Source organism: Typha latifolia, chromosome 8 (genome assembly GCF_019914945.1).
Source record: "Typha latifolia isolate L0001 chromosome 8, TyphaL0001v2, whole genome shotgun sequence".
In the NCBI taxonomy this organism is placed as follows: Eukaryota; Viridiplantae; Streptophyta; class Magnoliopsida; order Poales; family Typhaceae; genus Typha; species Typha latifolia.
This window is the reverse complement of record NC_133093.1, coordinates 4,880,653-4,898,605: the sequence shown is the minus strand read 5'-3', so window position 1 is coordinate 4,898,605 and position 17,953 is coordinate 4,880,653. Positions and strand designations below refer to the sequence as shown.

The 17,953-nt window shown below is 34.6% G+C and overlaps 1 protein-coding gene across 1 annotated transcript in view; it reads left to right on the top strand.

The window, feature by feature from the left end:
* The first annotated feature begins 13,121 nt into the window (after window positions 1–13,121).
* LOC140794472 (uncharacterized) overlaps window positions 13,122–17,953 on the top strand; it is a 28,309-nt gene continuing 23,477 nt past the window's right edge. Inside the window, exon 1 of the mRNA XM_073146513.1 lies at window positions 13,122–13,218. Within this exon, the coding sequence (XP_073002614.1) occupies window positions 13,170–13,218 (49 nt within the window). The 5' untranslated portion in view covers window positions 13,122–13,169. The remainder of the gene's footprint in view (window positions 13,219–17,953) is intronic.

The following is a 17,953-nucleotide window of genomic DNA, read 5'->3' as shown; positions in this document are numbered from 1 at the left end:
CTTGTCTTGGTGTGGTATGCAGTGTTATAAGACCATTCCGCCCGTGATAAGTAACTCAACCAAGTCTTAGGTCGATCCCTGACAAAACGCAAAGGTATTGCTCGATATGTCAGTTGATAACTTCGGTTTGGCCATCCGTTTGAGGGTGGTGGGCTGAACTGAGGTTCAACCGAGTATCTTGCAATCTGAAATAATGCGTACAAAAGTTGTTGGTAGATATACGATCACGATCTGAAACGATGGACCATGGCATACCATGGAGTTTAGCGACATCGTGAACAACGATTTCAACAACAGTTTTTGCTAAAAGTGGATGCTTCAAGACTGAAAAGTGTGCACCTTTAGTCAGCCGGTCCACCACCACTAAGATCACCGAATACCATTTTGTCTTAGGCAAGCTCTCTATGAAATCCACAGAAATATCCTCCCAAACCTACTCGGGAATCAGCAATGGTTACAGTAAGCCCGATGGTTTCAATGTTTCAGCCTTCACTCGTTGGCAGATTTCACATTCCTTCACAAACTTCTTCACTTCTTCACTTCTTCTTTCATCCCTGCCCAGGTATAGTTGCAAGACATCCTCTTATATGTCCTAAAAACACCCTCATGACCCGTTGTTGGAGTACCATGGAAGTGGTCTAGCAAGCGAGCTCAAAGTGTTGAGTCCCCCTGTAACGCCCCCCGCCCGGCACGGGCACGTGCACGCCCACGCGCCCACGTGGCACGTGCGGCGCACGCGACAAGTCGGACGGGGCCAGTCATGCACATATACTCTCCTGTGTACATATAATCATGAAATCATCAAATAAAACATGTTAACCTATCCATGATCACATAATCCATCACCAAATACATCATACTATCAACCAAATAAACTTATTAACATATGAATATCCAAGTCCATAATAATATACACTAGACCACTATATAATCTAGCAGGGGCCCACACAGTCACAACAAACTATCAAAATACAACTAAACAACTAATACACGAGTGCTCTATAATCTGACATGTACTATACAAATCATCATCTGATACAATAAGGTACAAATATAACAAACAACGATACAATTCAAAGTCTAGTTAAATTATCTTCTATACCGTTTCACGTCTATAGCTCACCTCATCCTTGTTTTAAAATATCTCATCATGATATCTCAAGTCGCTATCACGTATCATAATATCTTAGGGGGGGTTAGAAAAGGAATAAAGAGAATCATGAGCAAATGGCTTAGTGAATAGACCTTACCCTGAATCAGTGATGCCAAACAGAGAGTAAATCATGTACTGGATAATATAAATCAGAAAACAATATGATGCCATGTATGAATATGTATATATGTATCATCAATGACATATATATGAATGAAATCAATTCTCATGAATGAGCATATTATATCCTCAACCGAAAATATATAACACATGATAAAATTACCATATAGCATCACCGAATATAACACCATATCATGTATAACAATTATAATCCAATGATACTAGTCATATCAATGATGATGCATGATGCATGCCAACCACTAGATAATCGTATATGTCAGAGCCAGATATAATCCGCATATCTCTCACTATCACAATCATCCGTCTCAACTCTGAATATTATCCACCATGCTGGACTATGGTACCCGGCCCCAAACTCGATACACATCATGTCACAAGCTCAGAGCATACCGTGTCATACGCTAAGAGTATCTCTGTAGATAAATCATACCTTGCCATACGCTAAGAGTATATCAATGATAGTTGTACCCTGTCATACGCTAAGAGTACAACCGTCAGCAATCACCATACTCTGCCATATGCTAAGAGTATGTCCAGTATCAGTCCGGACCAGATACCGTTCCAGCTATCACATCACACCACATACACATGTACTTTTATGATTTCCTATACATGATAAATCATATGCATATATCCAGTACGACAACAAATTATGCAACTCAGGAATTTAGATGGTAAAGAAGCCAAGAGAAAAATGATGCAATGCCAACTCTAAACATGTATTCTTTTGCTAGTCTATCACATGCATACTCATGATAAAAATTATCCCGACATAAAAACCATAACAGTATAATCATCTCTACATATCACCAATATACTCATATCTTAGATCAGCCTAATCAAATGCATGATAAAATATGTTTGACTGAAATCATCTCTATATAAAATCTTATAATTATGCTGGAAGCCAAAACATGCGTGTACATAAGATATAATATATCCTAATTTGAGAAAGGCGTTTAGGGGATAAGACTACTCACCACCACTGCAAATACCAAATAACCACTCGTTCACGTTGCTACGATAATGATCAAGCCTCGATAGCTAAGTCCACGGGATCTTGAAAAGGGGGGGTGGGAATCTGAAATTATTTAAGTAGTATGATGTTAGCCGTTTATCTGATTAAAATCCGTTCATATAATATATGATGATTTAGAAGGTTTTAGAATTTCTACTCATCTTTATAACTAGTTAGATTTTTAATTACAGAAAAATAAAAATAAAAATATAGATGAAAACCTAACTATAATTATATCTTGATTAATTAGAGATTACTTTATAAAATAATAAATAAATACATAAGCCTAGTATTTTATTTGTTACAAGAATAATAATGTATAAGACATTAATAGAATTACTTAAAATGTATATCATAAGAATATTAGAATATAATTCTAATAATTATAATTTACAAATCTATCTTTTAATCTAATATACATATAAGTAAATAAATAAATAAATAAGTATAAGTATTACTTATATTCATGTGTAATAGTTTATAACCTAATTAATCATTAATTAATTATAATTAACAATAATCATATTGATGAATATATATTATTATTAAAATAAATAATGTCTAAATTTCTTTGTATTAATTAAAACAGAAATACCTAAAAAAATAAATAAAAAATAACAAAATAAGGATTACTAGTACTAGTGCTGGGCTGAGACTAGCAATATTGTAGAAAGACAAGAAGAGAAGAAGCAGCTGAGGAAGAAGAAGAAGAAAGGAAGAAGAAAGAAGGAAGAAGAAGAAAAGAAGAGAAGAGAAGAAGAGAAGAGAGGAGGGGAAAGGACTGCGGAACCGGGTCGGCGGGGAGGGCACCGGCCGTTGCTGGCCAACTAGCGGCCGGCCTCTCGCCGGCGGCTCAGTTCCGACGGGCCCGAGCTCGGGCGTGAGAGAGAGAGAGAAAGAGAGGAAGAGAGAGAGAGAGAGGGAGAGAAAGGAGCTCACCGAAGCTTGCAGAGGTGGCGACGTCAGTGGCGGCGATAGGCCGGCCTCGACTAGAGAGAGAGAGAGAGAGCGAGAGAAAGAGATATGTAGAGGGAGAAAGAGAGGCGGTGGGGGGTTGGCGGTGGCTGCGGCGGTGCTGGGCCCCGCCACGGCCAGCTGGCCGCAGCCGGTTTGGCTGTAGCGATGCGAGTGGGGCGTGGCACGCTCCCCTCCTGCCACTGCATGGCAGGAGGCCGGCCACGTCGTGCCATGTAACTAGTTTTTTTTTTTTTTGGGGTTTTTTTTGGGGGGGGGGTTGGGTTGTTACACCCCCGGTACTCGTATCTGCCTGCGCTCCAGCAACTATCCGTCACGTGCATCGAGCTCCTAACTATGATGGTCTGACTTGATTAAAGTTTTTTCAATTCACTACAATTAGTGTGAAATAACCCCTAGACACACGTATGTATCTAAACACTAGGCAATGATATTTTTCGTTTGCTTAAGTAAACATTAGACGAAATATTAAAAACGAAAGCAGAGATGTACGCCAAGATTTTAACGTGGAAAAACCCAAACGGGAAAAACCACTGATCCAAACTCGGATCAAAACCAATCACTAGAATAGTAGCAGTTACAAGACTAACTCACAAAACAACCCGTCAATCCAAACGACTTTGTTCCTCTCAGTCTTGCTCGCTAGAACCCACGATTCACTGCTTCTCGTGATTGAAGTCCAATCTCAGTAACCCTCGAGATTGATCTTTCGTCTCGATAGCCCTTAAGACGAAAGATTAAGATTTGTAGATGAGAAGAGCCTTGTGAGTTGAAGAACTAATGTAGCCTCCAAAAAGTCTCCTTGAATAATCTTCTTCCCCACCAAGTTAGGGCAACACTATCCTTATATATCATCTCCAAGATAGAGCCAAATCCAAGTTATATTCGTACTCACGAAAATCCAATAAATTGCAAACTTCATAGGTGCGTTCGAACGCGGCCCGTGTGCGTTCGAACGGCGTGACTTGATCTCAGGTGCGTTCGAACGGGCCCAAGTGCGTTCGAACGCAACAGCTTGAATTCTTCAGGTTGCGTTCGAACGCGTTTGTGAACGCTGCTCTCGGTCTGTGTGAATGTAGTACCCACGTTCGAACGCGTTTGTGAACGCTGCTCTCGGTCTTTGTGAACGCAGTGCCCGCGTTCGAACGCGTTTGTGAATGCTGCTCTCGGTCTGTGTGAACGCATTGCCCGCGTTCGAACGCGTTTGTGAATGCGGCTCTCGGTCTGTGTGAACGTAGTGCCCGCGTTCGAACGCGTTTGTGAACGCGGCTCTCGGTCTATGTGAACGCAGTGCCCGTGTTCGAACGCGTTTGTGAACGCGGCTCTCTGTCTGTGTGAACGCAGATTTCGCGTTCGAACGCGTTTGTGAACGCGGTGTCAACGCGATGGCTTTTCTCCAATGATCTTGCAATTCTTCACACCAGAGATATTCTAGACTTGAGTAAAGCTCATATACATGTAAAAATTCACTTAGAATATTTTGTACACAATTGCCAACAATTAAAAACCTAACATAGTGGAATCTCTCTTCCTCTTTGATAGAATGATCTGACTTGATTAAAGTTCTTTCAATTCACCACGATCAGTGGAATCTCTCTTCTTGGTCTTTGACATTATATTTATTTAAATTATTTGCAGAAATCATAAGAACATAATATTTCAAATATCCAGTAGGTATTTAAGTGTACAACACACAAAATATATATTTAACTTTGCTAATTAAAATCTAAATAATAAGTATAAATATTGTCAATAAACTACGAAACCAAAATAATAAGGATGAATGTTATCAATAAGTTGCAAACTAAAAATAACAAGGATGTATGCTGTCAATAAACTGCAAAACCTAAATAAAAATAAGAATGAATTTTGTCAATAAACTATGAAACCAAAATAATAAGGACGAACTTTATCAATAAATTATGAAATCTAAATAACAATAAGGACGAACTTTGTCAATAAATTGCGAAACCTAAATAACAACAAGGACGAAGTTTGTCAATAAGCTACGAAACCTAAATAAAAATAAGAATGAATTTTGTTAATAAACTCGAAAACCTAAATAACTATAAGGACGAATTTTGTCATTAAACTGTGAAACCTAAATAACAATAAGGACGAATTTGGTCAATAAACTGCGAAACTTAAATAACAATAAGGATGAATTTTGTTAATAAACTAGGAAACCTAAATAACAATAAGGACGAATTTTGTCAATAAAATGTAAAACCTAAATAACAACAAAATTGAATTTTGTCAATAAATTACGAAACCTAATTAACAAGGATGAATTTTGTCAATAAACTACAAAACCTAATTAATAGCAAGGACGAATTTTGTCAATAAACTATAAAACCTAATTAACAGCAATGACGAATTTTAGCAATAAACTATGAAATCTAATTAACAACAAGGACAAATTTTGTTAATAAACTACGGAACCAAAATAACAATGACGAAGTTTGTCAATACTGTGAAACTTAAATAACAACAAGAACAAATTTTGTCAATAAACTATGAAACCTAAATAACAACAAGAACGAAGTTTGTCAATAAATTACAAAACCTAAATAAAAATAAGGACGAATTTTGTTAATAAACTAGGAAACCTAAATAACAACAAGGACGAATTTTGTCATTAAACTGTGAAATCTAAATAACAATAAGGATGAATTTTGTCATTAAACTACGAAACCTAAATAACAACAAAGACAAATTTTGTCAATAAATTGCAAAATCTAAATAACAACAAGGACTAATTTTGTCAATAAACTATAAAACCTAAATAACAACAAGGACTAATTTTGTCAATAAACTATAAAACCTAAATAACAAGGATATATTTTATCAATAAACTGTGAAACCTAATTAATAGCAAGAATGAATTTTGTCAATATACTATGAAACATAATTAACAGTAAGGATGTATTTTGTCAATAAACTATGAAACCTAATTAACATCAACAATGAATTTTGTCAATAAACTACGGAACCAAAATAACAAAGAGGAATTTTGTCAATACTGCGAAACTTAAATAACAATAAGAACAAATTTTGTCAATAAATTATAAAATCTATATAACAACAAGGATGATTTTTGTCAATAAACTGCGAAATCTAATTAATTTTTATTAATAAACTATAGAACGAAAATAACAGGGATGAATTTTGTAAATAAACTTTGGTAATTTAATTAAGAAAGCAACACCAACATTACATAACAACTATTCATATCTTTTCATATTCACTAAAAAAATGGTGGTCCCACAAAATTAAAAGGGCTTTCTCAATAAATGGCCCCACAAATCCTTACAAACTGGAAAAATTTTCACTGCAGAATACGGATAAAAATAAAGAATTCTGACAATAATTTAAGAAAATTTTTTTAAACAATAGCCTCAATGCTACTAGCTGAAAAAACAGAGCGAAAGATCTTGCTTGCTTACTAGTGATGAAGAATACCTTCATAGGAAACCTTATACGAGATTTCGGGGAGGGATACAATCGATGAAGCAAAAACTCTAGAGTAGAAGAGGACGATGGCTACAATGGATATCTGCTAGCAAAATCATTTTTCATTCTTCAAGTACGAAAGAAGATAGTAAAAATATTACTTTTTTATTTTAAGTCAATAATTGTGCTCTCTGCAATGAGGCAGCAATACTGGAGTATGAGAAGAGCAAAATTGAAAGAAAAATAAAAAAAACAAAGTGCAAGGGAAACCAAAAATGACCCTCGGCTGCCAAATAAAAAACCAAGTGTGTTTTCGATGCAAATAACTCAAAATCTATCAAATAAAAGTAGCTCAATTAAATCCAATCAAATCCGTCAAATCTCACGTGAAAACTAATACTTAAATATAAAAAATATGAAATCGATTTAAAAATTCAAAGTTAGAGACTAAAATTTTAGAATAATTCCAGTTAGAACTCCTGAATTATTATTATTTTCTATATACATTTTCTAAACTTTTTTTTACTGCATACATCTCCTGATTCAATTTTTTTAATTTAAAAGTTCATATAGTTAAAATAAATTCAGTTCAAGGAGCGTACATGTGAATATTTTCTTAGTTTAGAAGTATATATGTAAATAAAAAATTCAGAGAATGTGTCAATGACAGTAGTGACAATTTTCCTAAAATCTTTTCAAAAAGCTCCCACTAGCTCGCCACCTCATGGATCTATCTGAATGGCCATCCCAAAAGGGTGCAATGACACTTCTTTTGCAATAACCTAAGGTAAAAAAAAATCTCTCGTGCCATGCAGTGGCAGTTGGGTAGGATGCCACGCACCCCAAGCGCTAGCCTGGCCAACCTGGCCAGGCTAGCTGGCACGGTGGGCCCCGCCGCCGCCGCCGCAGCCTCCCGCCCCACCGCCTCTCTCCCTTTTCTTCCTCTCTCTCTCTCCTTTTATCTTTCGGGCTCTCTATCACCCTTCTCTTTTTCTCCCTCTTTTAAACACTCTTTCTCTCTCTCTCTCTACTCGCTACCGCCGACACTTCGTCGGCCTGCCGCTACCGCCGCCACCTCCACTAACGCCGGTGAGCCTCCCTACTTCTCTCTCTCTATCTCTTTTTCTCTCCTTGTCAGACTCTTCTAAATTTTGTTCAACAGTGGATAGAGCCATCCCTTTGGACTTCCTCGGTTTTAAATGACTGGACTCAAATTTTGAAGATTTCCTACCAATTGTTCAACTTTCATAGAATCGATGTCCTTACTTTCCTCAATAGCTATAACTTTCGCCTGAAACCTTTCTGGAAGAGACCTAAGAATCTTACGGACAATTCTGTTTTCAGGAATTTTCTCTCCTAGGTTGAAAGCGGAGTTGACTATATCACTCGGCTTTGCATAGAACTCATTAAATGTCTCATTCTCCTCCATACGTAGGGTTTCAAAACTAGTAGTCAACCTCTGAAGTTTTGAAAGTTTTACAGCCATAGTTCCTTCATGAGTTGTTTCTAAGATCGTCCAGGCTTCTTTTGCTATTTCACAAGTAGAAATTCTTCTAAATTCTTCCGAGGAAACACAACTAAAAATTGCATTTATTGCTTTGCTATTCCAGCCAACTTTTTCATAATCTGTCTTATCCCATGACTCAATCGGTTTCTCAACAAACTTATCATTCACCATGTACATTGGTGGACTCCAACCGTTCTGGAAGAGACCTAAGAATCTTACGGACAATTCTGTTTTCAGGAATTTTCTCTCCTAGGTTGAAACTGGAGTTGACTATATCACTCAGCTTTGCATATAACTCATCAAATGTCTCATTCTCCTTCATACGTAGAGTTTCAAAACTAGTAGTCAACCTCTAAAGTTTAGAAAGTTTTACAGCCATAGTTCCTTTGTGAGTAGTTTCTAAGATCGTCCAAGATTCTTTTACTATCTCACAAGTAGAAATTCTTCTAAATTCTTCCGAGGAAACACAACTAAAAATTGCATTTATTGCCTTGCTATTCCATCCAACTTTTTCATAGTCTGACCAATCCCATGACTTTATCGGTTTATCAGCAAGTTTATCATCCACCATGTACATTGGTGGACTCCAACCGTTCACAACGGCAAACCATACTCGTTCATCTATAGACTTCAAGTAAGCTCTCATCCTAGCTTTCCAATATCCATAATTTGATCCATCTAGGATAAGAGGTCTAATAAATGATGGTCAATCTCTATGAAAATCCATGCCTATTTGATCTCTCTCAAAGGGTGAGAGAACCTGCTCTGATACCAAATGAAAAATCCCTAGACACAAGTATGTATCTAAATACTAGGCAATAATATCACTCGTTCGCTTAAGTAAAAGTCCGTAGAAATATTAAGAACGAAAGTAGAGATGAACGCCAAGATTTTAACGTGGAAAAACCCAAACGGGAAAAAATCACGGATCCAAACTCGGATCAAAACCAATTACAAGACTGACTCACAAAACAACCCGTCGATCCAAACGACTTTGTTCCTCTCAGTCTTGCTCGCTAGAACCGACGATTTACTGCTTCTCGTGATTGAAGTCCAACCTCAGTAACCCTCGAGATTGATCTTTCGTCTGGATAGCCCTTAAGATGAGAGATTCAGTTTTGTAGATGAGTGGAACCTTGTTAGTTGAAGAACTGATGTAACCTCAAGAAGTCTCCTTCAATAATGCTTCTTCAACCACCCTAGAGATAGGGCATCACAATCCTTATATATGATCTTCAAGATAGAGCCAAATCCAAGTCTTATCCGTACTCACGAAAGTCCAATTTTATCAAACTTTGTTGGTGCGTTCGAACGCGGCCCGGGTGCGTTCGAACGGCATGACTTGATCTCAGGTGCGTTTAAACGGGCCCGAGTGCGTTCGAACGCGACAACTTAAATTCTTCAGGTTGCGTTCGAACGCGTTTGTGAACGTAGCTCTCGATCTGGGTGAACGCAGTATCTGCGTTCAAATGCGTTTGTGAACGCGGTGTAAACTCAACAGCTTTTCTCCAATAATTTTGCAATTCTTCAAACCAGAGATATTATAGATTTGTATAAAGCTCATATACATGTAAAAATACACTTAGAATATTTTGTACACAATTGCCAATAATTAGAAACCTAACAATAAAGACAGAAGAAAAAGAGAAGGATAACTAAGAGACACGAGAACAATAAGAAGCAACAATAAAGTAAAAGAACAACAAGAAGAAGACCACAAGAATGAAAAGAAAAGTAATAATAAGAAGAAAAGTGTAAACATTATTTTGGTACTTAAACTACAAAATTCTAATTTAGCACAGTTTTTAAAAAAATATTCAGAATATTATCATCTGACGTTCAAATATTATGAAACTAATTAGATAAAATCGATGACATCATGATCTCATGATCTATAACTTTTATTTTCATAGTTTTTTCAAGTTAAGAATTTATCTAAGGCCAAATGAATAATTTCTATTTTAAGTAAGATATTATGAATTATAGTTAGAATTCAATACTTGAACGCAATTTCGTACTTAAACTATGAATTATTCATTTTGTCGTAGATAGATTTTTAATCTAAAAAAACTCGAAATACAAAACTTATAGATGTCATTGATTTTATTCAATTAGTTTATTAATATTTAGAAGTCAGATAATTATCTTATTAATAATTTTCTGAAAATGTATTATATTAAAATTTTGTAGTTTAAATACTAAAACTATGTGAATCGTACTCTTTTATTTTTCTTCTACTTCTCTATTTTAATAATTCTCTTTCTTTTTTCCTAGGCAAGTTTCTCTAGTCACTATTAAGTTGATACAATAAGAAAATAATCAGAGATAGTGATAAAATAATTAAGATAAATTAAATAAAAAAAATCTTTATTAATGTTTGAAAATAAGACTTAATCTATGTTGCAAATAAATTACAATATCTGCTTTAAAAACTTTTGAATTACAGTTAGAATTTGGTACTTAAACTATTAATTATTTGTTCCATCGCAAATAGATTCCTAATCTGAAAAAACTTTGAATACAAAAGTTGTAGATTATGATGTCATTGATTTTATCCAATTAGTTTTATAACATTTGGACATCAGATAATTATCTTCGAAATATATTTTTCAAAACTATATTAGACTAGAATTTTATAATTTAGGTATGAAAATTATGTAATCCATACCCTTTTCTTCTTCTTTTTATTCTTCTTTTATGCTGCTCCTTATTCTTCTTTATCATTGTTTCTTCCTCTTCTTCTTCTATCTCTTAATCTTTCTTTTTCTATATAGGTCTCTCTAATCGCTCTTTAATTAATATAGCTAGAGACTATTCAGAGATAGTGGTGAGATAATTATGATAAATTAAATAAAAAAGTCTTTAATTATGTTTTAAAAAGAGAACTTCATCTATGTTGAGATCTATTTTAAAAAATATGAATTATAGTTAGAATTTTGCACTTAAACATAGAATTTCGTACTTAAACTAGGAATTATTCATTCGCCACAGAAAAATTTTTAATTTCAAGAAACTCTAAATACATAAATTGTAGATTATGATGTCACAGATTTTATACAATTTATTTTATAATATTTGGACGTCAGATAATTATCTTCAGAATATTTTTCAAAAACTATACTAAACTAGAATTTTGTAGTTTAAATACGAAAACTATGTGACCAATACCATTTTATTGTTCTTCTTATTCTTTTTGGTGCAAAATACCTTTAGATAGATTCCTAATATGTAGAAACTCTGAATAGTAAAATTCTAGATTATGATATCATCCATTTAATCCAATTAGTTTCATATTTTTTGAACATGAGATGAATATCTTATGAATATTTTTCCAAAAATACGTAAAATTAGAATTTCTTATATGTAAACTATGAAATTTCAGTTCTACATAGTTTCAAAAAGATATTCAAAAGAGAATCATTTGATATCAAAAAATTATAAAACTAATTGAATAAGATCCATAACATCATGATCTAAAACTTTTATATTCGAAGTCTATTTAAATTCGAAATTAATTTACAGCGGAATGAATAATTTATAGTTTAAGTACGAAATTTGTAGTTTAAATATGAAATTTCGACTGTAATTTATAATTTTTCAAATAGATACTGTAATTTATTTTTTACAACATATATTCAAGAGTTTTTATTTATTTAAAATATCTCTAATTAGTTTTTACTATATTAATTAAAGAGCGATTAAGAAAACTTGTATAGAAAAAAATGAGAGGATTAAGAGATAAAAGAAAAATAGCAATAATAAAAGAAGAAAAATAAACAACAAAAAAAAAGAAGACAGATTGAAAAGAAGAACCAATATCAGCATAAGAAGAAAAAGAAAAGGAGAAGAAGAAGAAGAGGGTACAAATAATTTCTCTCTTATATTATTTGATTAATATTTAATGAGAACTAAATGATAGAAGAGCAAATTTGAAAAAAATAAAAGAAAAAACCTTATCTATAATGGAAACTGAGAAACAGGTCTAACTCACAAAAAAAAAAAAATCAAGCGGTTTCTTTTTATGCAAAAGACCCAAAATATATTACAACCCTCCTTACTTCAATAAAAAAAAATTAAGTACATTTTACTCTTTTACTTATGCCAAAATCATTTTATCTCTTGTACTTCAAAAAGTTTCAAATTAGTCCCTATACTTATAACTAAAGTGAGACTATTACTTTTTCTATTAAATTTAATCGAGTACCATGACTATTTTATTAATTTTGTTATATTATATTAAAATATATATTATATATGGGCATTTTAGTTATTTTGACCTCATTTAGTTAAGTTTAACAAAAAAATTAACAGTTTCTCTTTACCTATAAGTTTAAGGTCTGGTTTGAGACTTTTTAAAATATATGGGGTAAAAATTTTTAGGCATAAGTACAAAAATATAAAATACATTTAACCTAAAAAAATACTCCTCCTTCCTCTTATATTAAAATATTAGGTATTTTATAAATCACACACTATATTTTACTTATTTTGTGATTCACAACTTATATTTGACGATTTTGTAATCCGACCTCTGTTTTTTCTCTATAATTCTCATTTAACACCCTAATGTTGTTGTGACTAAATGATATAGACCAAATTACTAAAATACCATCACTACTATTTTTTCTCCTTTCTGCCCCTCCTCTAAAAAAGGCATAGGTAATTTATGTATTCATAAATTATTTCATATATTATAACCGAATAGTCTTTTGCTGGTACCGTTTAAATTAATAGAGGGTATTAAATAAGAATTATAAGGAAAAAATAAGCTGGGTTATAAAAACCTTAAAGATGAGGTGTGAATCATAAAATAGATAAAAGATAAGGTGTAATTTGTAAAATTCCCTAAAATTTTACACCCCCCATGACCCATACGAACTCCTTCCAACTCGGCCTCATTTTGTTCTTTCTCCTCCGCAGTCATGGCTGCTGCGCTCTCACCAACTTCTCCTAAGCTCACCTTTCGGCACAGTGAGTTCATTGGTCTCTGTCTTCTTTTTCTCAGATTTGTGTGGTTGTGTGTGTGTGTGTGTGTGTGTGTGGGTGGGTGTGTGTGTTTGTGTGAGTGTGTGTGTGTGTGAATTTGACTCCCTAGAGTTAATATTAGCTGAAATGAACTTGGATACAAGGGGCGATCTGTAGAGATCCGTCCAGTCTTTACAAACACGATCGATGATAGCTAGACTAGCGATCTTGCAATTTGATCTCCCAATTTGTTGTTCATTCACATGGGCCTAATTTACTGTATTTCTTTTGTAATTGCAACTTCTATAAAAGTTTATGTCCAATACGAACTGCCAAGATCTCATCTCGAGTACCGCAGATAAACTCCCGATTTGGGTTGATTCATACATTAGAAGCTTTTGAAGAGTTGAATTGCTTGGTCTCATGTTCAAAATTCCTTAGTTCTATCCTTACTCACGAAACAGACATTAGACTGTAGCTGTTGGGTTTTCCCACCTTATGAAGATATTAGCCCAATTGACTTTGGAAATATTGATGGATTGATGTTAGATTTTCATGGATGGCAAATTCTCCTTGCGAGTTTGTTAGAATATAAAATATAAAAACCATTGTTCTCTAATAGTTTTAGTTTTTCGAGTTACTGATGAGTTAACGGAGTTGAAGAGAGAGTAAGTTCATCACGAAATATTGAAAATTTTCTCATGTATCAAATATCGAACTCAATATGATCTCACAAGGTGGATACACAATGTTTTAGTCCTAATAAATTGGTTTGGACTTGCAAATATTTAGGCATGAGAAATGCACACTTATGGGTTTGGACCATGGAAGCTAGTTTCGGCCAATCCCGCTCCAGGCAATGACAGGTTTCTGCTTGGTATTAGTTAGCTTGGCCGATACCCGATCCGTTTCAGGTCAAGATTGATTGTATCGATTGATTTTGACCTGAAATCAGGAGAGACAAGAGAGAAAGAGAGGAGAGTGAGAGAGTGAGAGAGAGAGAGAGAGAGAGAGAGAGAGAGAGAGAGAGAGAGAGAGAGTAAAGGAAGAAAATAGCGTATCTAAGGTTGTCGGAGGTTGACGGAGCCAGATCTATATCGGAAGATTTTGCCGGATGTTGATGGAGGCTGGAACTACATCGGAGAAGCATGGCTCGAGGGACAGAGAGAGTGTGTGAGAGGAAGAGTGAGAGTGCTAGGGGAGAGAGAGTGAATCAGATAGGGAGAGAGGAGGTAGTCCGTGAGGGAGAAGGAGAGGATGAGGGAGAGAATTTCTTTTAAAGGAGAGTTAATAAGAGAGAGTTAGTTGGGAAGGGGGGAAGAGAGAGGTAGTGGGAGAAAGAGGCAGTGATAGAGAGTTAGTGGAAGAGAGAGTTAGTGGGGGAGAGAGTTTCATGAGAGAGAGACAAAGAGTTAGTGGAGAGAAACTTTGATAAGAGAGAATTAGTGGGAGAGAAGGTAAGAATTTTTTTTATTTCATTTATGCAAGTGATTTCGGGTCTAGGTTCGGTGAAGCCAGCTTCCATACAATAGAGTTGAAGGACAACTGTATAGCTAAGGTCTACGGGCAAATGTGTGCTAGTCTTGCGGGTCCAAATCTTGTGTCCTGCCTGTCTTTCATAGGCGGGCCAGCTATTCCCGATAAAAAGTTTTAGAGGTTTGACATTTGCACAAGAAAAGCTATCATCCGTAGCACGTAAGGTGTCAAAAATAAGACCCGTTAATGCCTTACTAAGAAAGTACCCCTTCTTTCGAGAAGTTATTGTGCAGATGCAAAGACAAACTGAGGGAGAGAGAGTGTGAGTGGTAGAAAAGGGGAGAGAGATAGAGATGGAGAAAATAATATTTATTTTTTCATTTTTAGACTTTATATATGAATAATTTATTTTTATATCTTACTATTATTATCTTTAAAAAATTTACAATCCTTCTCTATAAAAGTTATTTTAAAATACAAGCCGATATGGACGGCCGATACATATTGTTTTTTTGGACAATTGACCCTGATCTTAATTCTGATACTTGGAATCTTGGTTTGGACTTACCAATGTCGTTTTTTTCTCTCTACACCTCATGCATGTCTAATCTAATTAAAGAAGAGGTTTTAAGATAAGTGAGTGAGGAGGGCTATCATGTATAGGTGGTAACTAATATAATCAAGGATTTTCCTAATTTTATTTCACATGTGGCCTAAAGCCTAGACCAGTTCAAGAGCTATGTATGTCAATTGCACATGCAATGTTCATCGTTTTGTTTCTCATGTGCAAATTCTTAATCCATTCTAGCTTTTAAGACAAAATTCAGATTTTAGCGTAGGATCATCATTCTCTTTCCAACGTCAATATCTCTTTCCTTTCTTTTCTTCTCTTTTGATTTGTTCACTCTTTTCAATTTTTCATTTTATAATTGTTCGGATATTCTTCCTTCTACATTAGATTCTAGTTTGTGAAGATCTTTTACTGTGCTATTATGGAATCATTGAATTTCTTCAATCCATTAAAACCTAGCTTCCTAAAAATTATTGCAACTTAAACAAATAACAGCAAATACAAATCTTCTTTTTATCATTGATAAGAATTAAGTTAGTTTGCGCATTGATTATGTGATAGGAAGTATATTGTTACGGCTCTAACAGCTTCACAAGCGTAGGAAACTTCAAGGCCACCGTGCGGTTCCATCGCAATCTAGCAGTTCGAGACATGGCTATGTGAATCTTCTAAGGCTGATGATTTAGTGATTACTAATCTACAATAGTGAACAAATGAAAATAAACAAACACAGACCGCTCAACACGGGGATATACTCACCTTCGACGACTTACCAAAGGAGGGGGAAGGAAGGCTTCTTCTCCTCTTGAGGATCATGTTCTACTAGGTTATTTAGCAAGGGTATAGTTTATCAGCTTTCTCATAAAGCATAGTTTGATGATCCAAGCTCAAGGAAATGATAGACTTCTATTAAAAGAAATGAAGATGTGCAGCATGCAAATATACAAAATACAAAATGACTTGTTTTGATTAATTACCCTTGTTACATTTATTAGATAAATCTTTTCAATGCGGAACAAAATTGTGTTGCTCTGATTATCGAAGGGTTCTAGGGGATTGTTTATAGATTTAATGTAATTTAATACAAAAGTTTGAAAAAAGTAGAATTTCTAAATTATTCATAGATATATGTTTTCTCGATCTTTATTAAGCCACCTCATTATTCTTGCCGGGCAATTTGGAGCAAAAAGCCCTTCAAATTTTCAATTGGCAAAAAATAGGCCCCTCTATTATTGAATTGCAAATTCAAGCATTTTTTATTGATTTAGAGTAGTTTACCGTTTCTCTAACCAACCTAACCGTTTAATCTCGATGCACACATTATTAAAAATTAGAGCGTATTTTTTCATAAGTAATGTGCATAAATTATATAAGTGATACGTGATGTTTTTTTTTTAAATCTCGATACGTATATCATTGAAAGTTGTAGCGTATATTTTGCATAGACAATATATATAAATTACATAGGTGATACGTGGTGTTTTTTTTTAAAATTAGAGGGTATATTTTGCATGAGCGATGTGTATAAATTATACATGTGATGCGTGATCTTTTTTTAAAATCTCCATATGCAGATTGTTGAAAAATTGAGCGTATATTTTGTATAGGCGATGCATATATATTACATAGATAAAGCGTGACGTTTTTTCAGAGCACGATAGTCTTTTTAGAATTTGTTAGGGCTAAATCAATAAAAAATGCCTGAAATTACAATTTAATAATAAGGGGCCTATTTCTGCCAATTAGAAAACTAAGACTTTTTGTTGCCAATCACCCCATCCTGCCATATCATAATCTTCCTTATCTCTTCTCTCCTCACCCATTTTATCAACCCCACCCAACTCTCTTTCCTCTCCGGTCCTCCTCCTTTACTTCAAACCCATAGTTATCTTTCTCCTCTCCTTGCCCTTCCTATTCCACCACCACCACTATGCTCCTCCGATGCGTGATTTGGAGGGGCCAAGGAGAGGAGAGGAAGAGGTTGGTTGGGGTAGCATATGGAGAATGTGGTTTTAGTTGGGGGAGATGGAAGAGAGGTGAAGAAGACGATGTTGTAACGGAAATGGATGAGGTGTCAAATAAAAAGGAGAGAGAAAAGCTAGATCTTTAAATTATGTTTCAAAATAATATGAAATTCCAAAGAAAAGTCACTTTTAGGTTTTTTTGACCGATGAAAATTGAGTCTAATGAGAGACCATTGGGCGCTTCATTGATTGATTGCCAAGGCGTGATATTCTGTTTCTCAGTTCAATGCTTAAGAAGTTACATGTTTCTCCAAAACTCCATAAAAGTTGAATATGTGATTAGAGAGCATAGGAAATCTCTCATCTGGAGAGGGCATAACAGAAGGAAATCCTCTTTGTGTTTATCCATGTTTTGCAAGTCTTTATAGTCTGTGATGATAATTGTATTCTGCTTCTGTTGGCCGTTAAGATTAATATTTGGTCATCCCAATTCCCAACATTAACCTATGTGATCAGATACAATTTTGATTTTGAATGAATCAGATATATAATCATATTACTATACGAAAAAGTCGTTTAGATTGAAATGCAACTCATTCGAATTGTTATTTCTGCTTAAACAAAATTGAGGTGTCAAGCTATCATTCTCATTAGGAGAGGCTGGTGACCCACAGCGCACCTTTTATTTCAGTTGAAAGATGTTCCATAGGAACAACAAAATTTCTTCCTT